Source organism: Ursus maritimus (genome assembly GCF_017311325.1).
Source record: "Ursus maritimus isolate PB19 chromosome X unlocalized genomic scaffold, ASM1731132v1 scaffold_X1, whole genome shotgun sequence".
In the NCBI taxonomy this organism is placed as follows: domain Eukaryota; kingdom Metazoa; phylum Chordata; class Mammalia; order Carnivora; family Ursidae; genus Ursus; species Ursus maritimus.
In genome coordinates this window covers 37042473-37053604 of record NW_024423319.1, presented here as the reverse complement: position 1 = coordinate 37053604, position 11132 = coordinate 37042473, and the positions used below count along the sequence as shown (strand labels likewise).

General features: G+C 38.4%; 2 protein-coding genes across 2 annotated transcripts in view; both read left to right on the top strand.

Annotated features, from left to right (window-relative positions):
* Positions 1 to 2835: 2835 nt before the first annotated feature.
* The window catches only part of LOC103679737 (ALG13 UDP-N-acetylglucosaminyltransferase subunit), a 65857-nt gene continuing 57560 nt past the window's right edge, over positions 2836 to 11132 (top strand). Inside the window, 3 exon segments of the mRNA XM_040629019.1 lie at positions 2836 to 2954; positions 3936 to 4098; positions 5873 to 6011. Coding sequence (XP_040484953.1) covers positions 2874 to 2954; positions 3936 to 4098; positions 5873 to 6011 — 383 coding nt within the window. The 5' untranslated portion in view covers positions 2836 to 2873.
* Positions 6405 to 11132, top strand: part of LOC121101873 (UDP-N-acetylglucosamine transferase subunit ALG13 homolog) — a 4893-nt gene continuing 165 nt past the window's right edge. The window contains exon 1 of the mRNA XM_040626393.1: positions 6405 to 6409. Coding sequence (XP_040482327.1) covers positions 6405 to 6409 — 5 coding nt within the window. The remainder of the gene's footprint in view (positions 6410 to 11132) is intronic.

Below are 11132 nucleotides of genomic sequence, written 5' to 3'. Positions count from 1 at the left end.
TTTTTTTTTAAGATTTTATTTATTTATTTGACAGAGATAGAGACAGCCAGCGAGAGAGGGAACACAAGCAGGGGGAGTGGGAGAGGAAGAAGCAGGCTCATAACGGAGGAGCCTGATGTGGGACTCGATCCCAGAACGCTGGGATCACGCCCTGAACTGAAGGCAGACGCCCAACCGCTGTGTACTCAGGCGCCCCAAGTCCTGTAATTTTTTATACTCTCTGATTCTTTTAGAGTCTCTGTGAGGTCAAAATGATTTTCATAACAATACTAAGATATTATCTGTCTTTTTGACTCTCTTCCTCTCATGAGTATACAGTGGAGTTTTCCAGAGGCTATGTGATGTGTGAAATGCAGTGGATTAAATGCAAAAGTAAATACAAAGATCTGGCTATCTTCTGTTAGCCCAGATAGTAAACAATGCTATTCCTTCCATGAAAATATTTGTTTGGAAAAAAAAAGCTATTTTCATAAAAATAGGTCATTTACGTTAACATGCAGTGGCTCATCATTGCTACTTTCCAATGAATCAATAAATATTTTTAAATTTTCTCATTTTTATCTCGAATATGGTAAATATCAATAGTTTAATGCACATTATAATCCATATAAACAAAAGCTCTTTGAGGTTCTTGGTAATTTTTGATAGTATAAAAGGGTTGAAAATTAAAAAGCTACTTTAGGCAAAAACTATTCTTTTTCCTTGAAAAAAGAAAGCACTTATAGTATTGTAATTGTCACTGTTACTCTTTGAAGAGCCACAACTACCATATTAATTATAACTTTGGACCAAAGTGACTAACTTCTATTTTAAAGAGAAAAGTGAAGGGTGGAAAACAGAACTATATGGCGTATACAAACATTTTTACAGACTAGCAGGGCTTAAGAATACACATGACAAAACTTCCCACAACCACAGAAATCCTTTTCACAACTTCCTAAAGTGGCAAAAGGGAATGCATTATACCACTCCAAGATATAGCTTCCCTATAGCATTTCAAAATAAGATGCAAAATATATAAAATATTATATTAGAATTATGCTTAGTCTAAACCAATGTTTCAGTATTCTGTTTTACTTTGAAAGCATCTAGTGATGCAATGATTATGCATTAACTCAATTTAATGTTAGTCCACAATTTTAAGTTGTTAAAAGATCTTGAAAATTATCTTCAAGCTGGCATACTACAAAGCGTATTTGCAGTTGAAATAAAGTTTGTCAGAATACCGATTTAATGTAGTTGGAAGCATTTACATTTTTCATAGCCATGAACATTTTTACAGGTAATGTTAACTTATTTGATCAGTAAGCCTGTGTAAGTTTAGGAAAAACACACTCAAATAAAACAAAATGCATTCCTGTATTTTACTTAACACTGACAAAACAAAAGATTTACTTGCCAAAATTTTACAGTAATTATGTAATCTTGGGTCCTTAAAACATTTCTGGATCAGTTTCTGCAAGAAGATGCTTAACTAAAGTCCAGCATATTTAAAATATTAGAAATTCAATATTCTGATTTTTCTGGGAATTTAAGAATATTCAATTTATATGTGTGCTTATTTTCTCTCTCTCTGTTAATCAGAACAGTGCTCCTTTAATTTAATATCTTCTAGATATAGGAAAAGATTTCACAGACGCAACAAGAGGTAAAGGTCTTTCTGAATTACAGAATATTTTGGAATATTTTCTCTTCATATTTCAATAAATATTCATAGTTTATTCCTTATTGGGCAGAAAATTTGATTATGCTTATGTTTTATTATTTAACCATGATCCTTCTACATTTATTATTACGAGACTGTAGTTTGTTTCACCATATCATTAATTCATGAAAATCGTTATAAAGAAAGGCGTAGCAGCATATTACTCCTCAAAAAGACAATTACCCAACCTACAAGATTTAAAGGAACAGTCCAGTAGGAATACACCTAAGAGGTTTTTTTTCAGCTTATGTTCTAGGCCTAATTCACCTCTAATCCTTTTCCTCTTTATTTTCTTCTCACAGCTTCCCTTCTGTGTATAATCTGGCAGGGGAAAACACAAATATGAACTAAAGTGAGATTTTAAGTAGGAAATACAGAAAACATTAGAAGGAAATAAAGCATCTTAGTAATGGTGGTAGGAGAAAAAAGGGGAGTCTTGAGAAATTACCTCCCGGGTACTTGACTACTTCAGTGTAATATATCTGTGGTATTTATTCATGCTATTGTATAACTTTACGTTTCATCATAATTTAAATTTATCATAATTTTACATTTTAAAGGGCTCAATGGATGAGTTCAATGAATTATAGATGCAGGCTTCGGGCCCTAGTGCCTCTATTTTACACACAATGCTTGCTAATGAAGTCTTTGCAGCTTCCAAGAGACCCTGAAGGGCTCTGACTTCCTGAGAACTAGTTTGAAGAGCCTATGCTAATGAGTGATTTTGAAAAGGCACTATTTTTTCCACATGCTCTCAACACACTTGAGGTAAAACCTTAGCTCAAACGAAGATTGGCAAAACAGGGTAGCAAATAAAGAGTCCCAAATTCCTGTATCATTCAAAAGATTTGTGGTACCCAAGCAATAACGCCAGCCACAGCGCTTAGGTGTGAAGTTTCATCATTATTTTTTAACAACCTTTGGAAAACAGTAAATCTGTCAACTCCCACTTTCCTATTGTGACGGCCCGAGGAACTCACACATCAAGTTTCTGGCCTGTAGCCCGTTTGTACCCTTCGGCCCCACCTCCGCCACACCCCCCGGTTCCCACCGCCCTCGGGCGCGCTGATCGACTTCCGCCTTCCCCACCAAGCGCGGCCGCTGCAGCCCACGTGGCCTCCGCTACGTCACATCCGGCCCTTGCGATTCGGGGCTGGGAACCCGCGCGATGAAGTGCGTGTTTGTTACTGTAGGGACCACCAGCTTTGACGACCTCATTGCGTGTGTCTCGGCGCACGACACTCTGCAAGTGAGTGGGGGAGGCGGGCGTGCGGGCGCGTGGCGGCTTCGTTCGCCGTTCGCCGCCGCTAGCCTTACCACTAGCCTCGGTAACCTTGCCTGACCGCAGCGCTCGGGAAGAACCCCCCCACAGCTCTACCTCAGGTGCCGCCGCCCCTTTGCTGGCCCCTCCCCGCGCTCGCCTGGGCCCTCCTCCAGCCCCCCTCTCTCAGCGTCCTCTACCTCTTCCCGCTTCCCCGCCGCCCTCCGGGCCGCTCCTCCCCGTCCTTTCTCTGGCTCCTCCTTTCCCCGGCTTTTCCGTTTCGACTCTCCGCCTCCGCCTTTCCTTCCTCGGGCTTCGCCCCTCCTTCCCGCTGCTCCGCCTCTCCGAGTGGGGCTCCTCGGGCCCCGGCTATCCTCCTGCCGCTCCTCAGGCCCGCTCCGGGTCGCGTGGTCGGCGCCGGGCTCCTCGGCGAGCTCTGCCAGGCCCGGCCAGACCCGACGCGGCTCGGCTCGATCCGTCCGGTCCCATTCGGCGCGCCGTTCCCGCCCTGCCCCCGCCGCGCTCGGGCGAGCTCGCGCCGCGCGGTCTCCTCAGGCGCCCTCGAGGCGGGCGTCCTCCGGCGGCGGCGGCTGCTGCTCCGGGCCGGTGGTTCGCGCAGCTTCAGCCCTGAGGCGGATCGGGGCCGTTTTTTCGTCTCCCCTCTAGTTTTTGACGCCTATCTCGGGGTCTCGCTTGCTCTTCTGCCTGTGGCGTGGCCGGTCCTTTCAACGGCTTGGCGAGCAGGGTCGCATAGATCTTACCGACAGGACTTGTGAGGTACCTTGTCGGGGCCCGGTACGGGGGCAAAGCGTCGTTCTGGAAAAGGAAAATCGGCGGCGGGTAGAAGATTTTACGGCCGGCGCTCCAGTCTGAACATTGACTTTAGGGGTGGTGGTTGTTTTTACAGTAGCCTGTTTAAAAAGTCCCGCCTTTTCTTTCTTTTCTTTTTTTTTTTTTTTCTCTTTTCAGATAATCAAGAGCTTGGGCTACAGCCGACTTGTCCTTCAGATAGGTAGAGGGAAGGTGGTACCTGAACCATTCAGTACTGAGTCATTTGCTCTGGATGTTTACAGGTACAAGGATTCATTGGAAGAAGATCTTCAGAAAGCAGATCTTGTTATTAGTCACGCAGGTAAAGTGCCTTAGAATACCACGGTTTGGGTTTTGATAGAACAGAAACTCAAATTTTTTTGAGGTAAAGTAAAATCACTAGAGTAACACACTGTAGCCCTTTTAAGTATAATACTTAATTTGAATGTACCTATTGAGAACATTATTAGAGAATTTATTATTTCTGGGTGATAAAAGGAAAGGAAGTTAACAACATAGACCAACTTTAAGAAACTCCAAACACGGGCAAAATAATTTACCCAACGTCGTGCGTAAGGAGTTGCCAAATTTGAAATTAGTATTTGGGCTTAGATTTGCAGGAATGTTCAGCCAGCTAATTGGTTGGATTGGACATGGAGAAATTGGCTTTGAAAGATTTTTTTTAATGTTTTAAATGTGAGTATGAAATGAATGCAGTTAAAAATATTCTTTAACCACATGTTGTGTAAATCATTGCCTGCTCTTCAAAAACCATCCTGATCTAGTTAGGCTGCCAGTACCTTCACAAGAACTGTTCTTGGGGAGCATTGTGATTTTGATTGCTGGTAAGTGAGGGAGGAAGCTTCTTGGTTAAGAGGTCTAGTTTGAAGGGAGAAAAGTTATTAGGAATAAACATTACTAACAGATTAGTGATTAGAAATATATAGGATAATAGTTAACAGCTCTTGGTACCGTTCTCTTTGCTTTGTGTGTATAAGTCATTGAATTCTCCCAGACCCGTGAGCTAAGTATTATTAGTATTCCCATTTTACTGATGAAGAAACAGAGACACAGATTAATTATAACTTGTTCAGTCAAGTTAGTAGATAAAAGTCTGGTGTTAAGACTCTGTCCTACCTACTACTCTAAAGTAGTCAACCCAAAAAGGTTTGTCTATTTACCAGTCTCCTCACTACCATTTACTTTATTTTTTTTTAAGATTTTATTTATTTAAGACAGAGCACGAGTGGGGGAGAGGGAGAGGGAGAAGCCAAGCAGGGAGCCCAATGCCAAGCTCCATCCCAGGACCCCAAGATCATGACGTGAGCTGAAGGCAGATGCTTAACCAACTGAACTACCCAGGCGCCCCCCTCATTCCCATTTAAAATACCTAAACGATTTTAGATTGGTTGAATTGACCCAAATACTGTATAGATGCACATTTATGGAGATTTATTCTTGACATTTTGGGGAGGGTACCTGACAAACAGACTCATAAGTATGGTCAGAGTTTCTCTGTTTAGTGCCTGTCACCAGTGAAAACTTGGTTTTTCCACTTGTGTTTGAATAGAAGTGCAATACAGTTTCATGTATAGTATGTTGAACTTAAATCTTTTTTTTTTAAAGATTTTATTTATTTATTTGACAGAGATAGAGATAGCCAGCGAGAGAGGGAACACAAGCAGGGGGAGTGGGAGAGGAAGAAGCAGGCTCATAGCGGAGGAGCCCGGTGTGGGACTCGATCCCAGAACGCTGGGATCACGCCCTGAGCTGAAGGCAGACGCTTAACCGCTGTGCCACCCAGGCGCCCCTGAACTTAAATCTTAATTGAATTCAAGGCTCATGCCCAGGGCATACTAGTAGAGGGCAGGTGGCAAAGCACTGAATCGTAGGTCATAATATTTTTGGCAGTGGTATTTTTCAAGTCAAGTTTAAAACATAGAGCGACTGATCACTACACTTTTGTCATTTGAATGTATAATTAAAAGACCTGGTTTGTAGTTCTACCAGCTTAGTTTATCATCTTCAGTTCTACCTATAAAGCTTGGTGGAGCACCTTAGTTTTTTTTTTAAAACTATTAACAATTTTGATTTAGGTGCAGGAAGCTGTTTGGAGACTCTGGAAAAAAGAAAGCCTCTTGTAGTGGTTGTAAACGAAAAGTTGATGAACAATCATCAGTTGGAATTGGCAAAGCAGCTGTACAAAGACGGGCATCTTTTCTACTGTACCTGCAGGTATACTACAGACTGATAATTTGACCTCTTGCCTTAAATCCTCCCTAGCTTCTTAGCCACCTACCTAACCTGTCTTTTCAACCTCTTACCTCCTCCCGCTTATCAAACATACTTTGATTTTTCTCACCTGTAGAGCTCTCTTGTTTGTCTTCCACTGTGAGTGTGATCTCTGTGTCTGTGCCTGTTTCATTTCCTGTGAATATGTTTGTGTACGCATGTATGTAAGTTCCATCTGGTGCACAAGTCTCTGAGAATATAATTTTTGAGTTCATTAGATTTTCATTATTCAAGGAAGGCATTTGCTTATTTTTTATAATTAAGGTTTTGCCTTCAGTAAATCCATTGGGATCCCTAAGTGAAATTTCCTCACTCATTAATTAAACTACACCTAATATGTCGTAGGCATTGTTTTTAAGTGCTGTGGATGCAGTGATAAACATGGAGTAAAGCCCCTGCTCTCATGATACTTATGTTCTAGTGGTGGGAGATAGTAAACCATTCATAAATAAGCGATGAAGATAATTTCACATGGTGAAACGTGTTATGAAGAAAATAAGGCAGAGCGATAAAATAGTTGGGAGTGAAGATTAGATTGGTCAGGGAAGGCATTACTGAGCGTATGACATTTGAGCTGAGACTTAAATGACAGGAGCTAGTCATGTGAAGCTCTAGAGGAAGAAGGAAGAGCAGCAACTGCAAAGGTCCTAAGTTAGGGAAGAGCTTGGAGTTTGCTTTGTTGGAGGAACAAAGGAAAGTTAAGTGGCAGGAGTATGGCAAGCAAGGGAGAAGATAGTATAAGATGATACTGGGTGGGGATAGCTCACGTAAGAGTTCTGATTTTATTCTGTGTTCAGTGAGAAGCCATTAAAGTATTGTAAGCCAGAAGACTTACTATGGTAAGGAGCATTATTTTCTATAAGTATATTAAAATTCAACAAGAACTGATCAACATCACTGTAGAAGGATGAAGAAAATTGCTGGTTGGTTTTCTATTAATTCTTCTTGAGACACTAGAAGCTTGCCAGAGGGTCAGGTCAGTAATTCCCGATTATTTGACTTTAAAAACTATCCTAGTTTGATGTTTTAAAAAGTAAAGACCTCATAGAAGTATTATAAAATATATATTTTTTATGTTATAATAAATTGAAATTAATTTTAAAGTGAAAAACCTTAGAAGAAACTGGCTAGAACATAAAAGGCTTGTCTTTTAACTTCACTGCGTCTGTCTCTTAGGCACTTGGTAAATACTTGTTCGTTCATTAAATATTTATTGAGCACCTACTACATGCCAGGCATTATTCTAAGTACATGTCATGTATTAGTGAACAAAACAGACAATTCCTTTTCTCATTGAGAGGAGACAAATTCATTGATTGTTTCAGGAATGATTATTGGTGTCCTAATCCCTATATGATGGAGGAGAGGAAATATCAGGGTGGCTGTGTAACACAGAAGCCATTATTAAAAGTATTGTAAGTCGGGAGAAGCTAGGTAATAAAAATTATGTAAGCTTCAGATAATGGGCGTAGCTGTCCTTGGGTAGTTGAGATTGTTAGGGGTTAACATTTTTTAAAGAAGAATAAACTCCCAACGTGTTCATGCAAGTCAATTTTTCCAGATACTTTTAGTAAGTATTTTTATTCTGGATGTTAAATAAGCTTTGATTTTGTGTCAGTACATTTAAAAGGAGAAAGCACTGATTTCAGAAACATCCTGATTCCTTACTCAAGTTGGAAAGGAAGCTGTACAAGTCTCCAATTTATTTTTTTACAGTTTTAGAAGTCTTTTTCTTAATATTAATTTCAAGACAGTCACATACATGAATGCTGTAAAAATCAATAATTGGTTGTATTTCATTTTAGGTATATTATTCCCCCAAATCTAGGCTGAGTAGTTGTATGTCTGTTCTAATTTAAGTGGCTGCTTTACTTAAATTTCTGAAGTAATACTTTTGTGTCATGGTTTGGAATCTTCCAACATGCATGGTGATTGTACATTATTTAATTATATATGGACTTATGATAGTTACTGGCAAAAGAAAGTTATTTCACAATCTTCATGCATGGTCTCCCCAGTAGTAGTCTCCCCAGCTTATTGTTCTTGTCTGGCAGCTGTTACTTTTGTTATCATTTATTCTGTTTTCATTAATTAATTTTGCTTTGGTTTATATCTGCCCAGTCCTGAGAAATGTTCAAAAGCCATGTGACCCTATCTTTCATGAAATAACATTTCTGTAATATTTCAGTTGACCCGATATTCAGTATCGGTTGAATTGGTATTGACAGGTACTACATAGTGCTCTTCATATTGCTTTAATCTTTGTATGTACGGTTGACCCTCGAACAACATAAATTTGAACATGGGTTCACTTATACACGGATTTTTTTCAGTACAGTACTGTAAATGTGTTTTCTCCTATGATTTTCATAATAACATTTTATTCTCTAGCTTATTGTTAAGAATACAGTGCATAACATAATGTACAAAATGTATGTTCATTGACTCTTCATGTGACCAGTAAGGCTTCTGTGCAACAGTAGGCTATTTGTAGTTAAGCTGTGGGGGAGTCAGAAGTTGTACATGGATTTTCTTTTTTTTTTTTTAGGATTTATTTATTTATTAGAGCACGAGCGGGCGGAGTGGTAGAGGGAGAGGGAGAAGCAGACTTCCTGCTGGCAGGGAGCTCGACGTGGGGCTCCATCCCAGGACCCTGAGATCATGACCTGAGCAGAAGTCAGATGCTTAACCGACTGAGCCACCCAGGTGCCCCTGGAAGTTGTACATGGATTTTCAATTGCGTGGGTGGTCAGTTCCTTTAACTCCACCTTGTTCAAGGGTCAACTATATACCTAAAATAAAATTATGATTAAAATCACATGTACAGTTTGAGAAGCATCATGATATTCTTGGAAGTTAGATTCAGTCATCAAGTGGGCAGCAGATGAATTACAGAATTTTCTCCCTTGTTACCTAATATTTTTCTTCTTTTGTTTTAGCACGCTTCCTGGGCTGTTACAGTCAATGGACTTATCAACACTGAAATGTTTTCCTCCTGGCCAGCCAGAAAAATTTTCTGCATTTTTGGATAAAGTTGTTGGATTACAAAAATAAACACTAAACTCTGAACACTTTAAAAACACCCCCAAATCCAACCTATGGAATGTGGTTAAATCAGATTAAATATATAGTATATATTTTCAGAATAATACAAATTAATAAACTTATACATCTATAGAATGTATAGAGAATTTTATGGTGTGAATGTTAGCATTTGGGTCCAAATCCTTACCGCAATTTAGTAAATTCAGTAGATTTTTAGTTAATCTTTATATTTTAGTTAAAATATGTAGTGAGCATTCATAGGTTTTATCCTAGAATCCCAAACTTAGAAATCATGAAAAAAATGAGTTAAATCTGAAAACTTTTGCCAAGAATCTCAAACGTATTAGTTTGGTGTTCCTTAGATTTAAAAAAAAATGAAGCAGTAACAAATTCATAAAGGCATTTGAGAGTCAGCATCATTAGCTGTACAATTTAAGGAAACATTTTTAAAAAAAAAATAAGCAAAAATGATGAGTTCTGTGAAATAAAACGTTCAATAATTACCTTAGAAAGGTTAAGATTAAAGGTTAACAAGATTAAATATCAAGTCAGTTGATTATGGTACTTAGAGAAATTACTTGTAGTGGAGTAGATTTGTTCTCTTTCCTCTAAAATACAAATTGAAAATGACAAAATAATTTTGTTCAATATCAAAGTTTTATTGGTTTAAAAGAGTAAATCAAAAAGGATTTAGGCCAGTTGGACATGTTGTTATTTTTAGGGGCGCCTTCTCACAGTGGTGTTGAAACATTTATTGTAACATAGAGGAATTTATAATTTATGTACTTACAAAATTAGTTTTACAAGCAAATATATGATCAGATGTATATAATGGCCTAAATACATGACTTCTAGGTTCATGTAACTCAAGATTGATACATATGAAATTCTGATTAGAGTAAGTAGTTGTGAGACCTATAAAATAGATTATCTCTGTTCATAGTTTCCTGGTAGAAATTTTAGATAGTTTATAAAAATATAGTATACACTATAAAGACATACTTTACATAATATTCCAAAAACGGTTGTTACGCTAAGCATTTTACTTGGGATGCTTTATATAATGTTTCTATAGATTTATTTTCCTGATTGTGTTTTAGGCTAATATAAAATAAATTCTTAACTAATGGTAGAAGGTGGTGGCTGAGAAATAACTCTGGGTAGCAGGAGGAAGCCAACTTGGATTAAAATTTTGCTGAGAATAATCTAAAAAGTGAGTAATCTACATCTACATAGTTGAGAATTCACAGCACCATAATCATAAATGTACATTAGTCTTAATGCTAATGTTATATAGGAAAGGCCCTTTTCAAATATGTGGAGAGAATTAGACTTTTCTGGGCTCTTTTATATGTGCTCTAATTTGAGAAAAATTGTGGCTTAAAATGTATTTTGATCACTTGGTTTTTAGTTATGTCCTTCATAACCATAGAGAATCAGAAACAAAGGGTCTACTTAAACATCAGACAACTGTAAAGTAATACGGGACCCTGAATCCTGTTTAATTTCCCACAAGAAAATATAACCCTGATTCCATTATTTCATTTAGCAGAGGCTTAAGCCAATGGTGTTATTTGTGTGTAGTGATATCCCTTGACTATATACCTTTGTGAATTTTTTTTTATCAGTTGTTCGACTTAGAAATCCAGGGAGCTCTCAGAATCGATTTGATTTGGCAGGAATTCTTGATATCATCTAGTCCAATCCCATCATTTCTTAGATGAGGAAGGCCAGAGGTTTCTAACTTGTCTAAAATAACAGACTTTGACAGAGAGCTGCCACTAGAAGCAACTTCTTGACTCCTGGTCTTGAACTCTTTCTTCCACACCATAATATATATTGTAAGCTTTTTGATTCTTCATAATTGTTTGTCTAGTATTTAGTTACTTTACTCCCAAGCAGAGTTTTGTTCATTTATTAGAAGTTGTTTACTTTAGTAGGAATTTCACACTTAATTGGGTTTTTCTTTGGTGTATGATAAACTTACCTTGTACTAGGAAATCTGTGATTCCTGAGTTT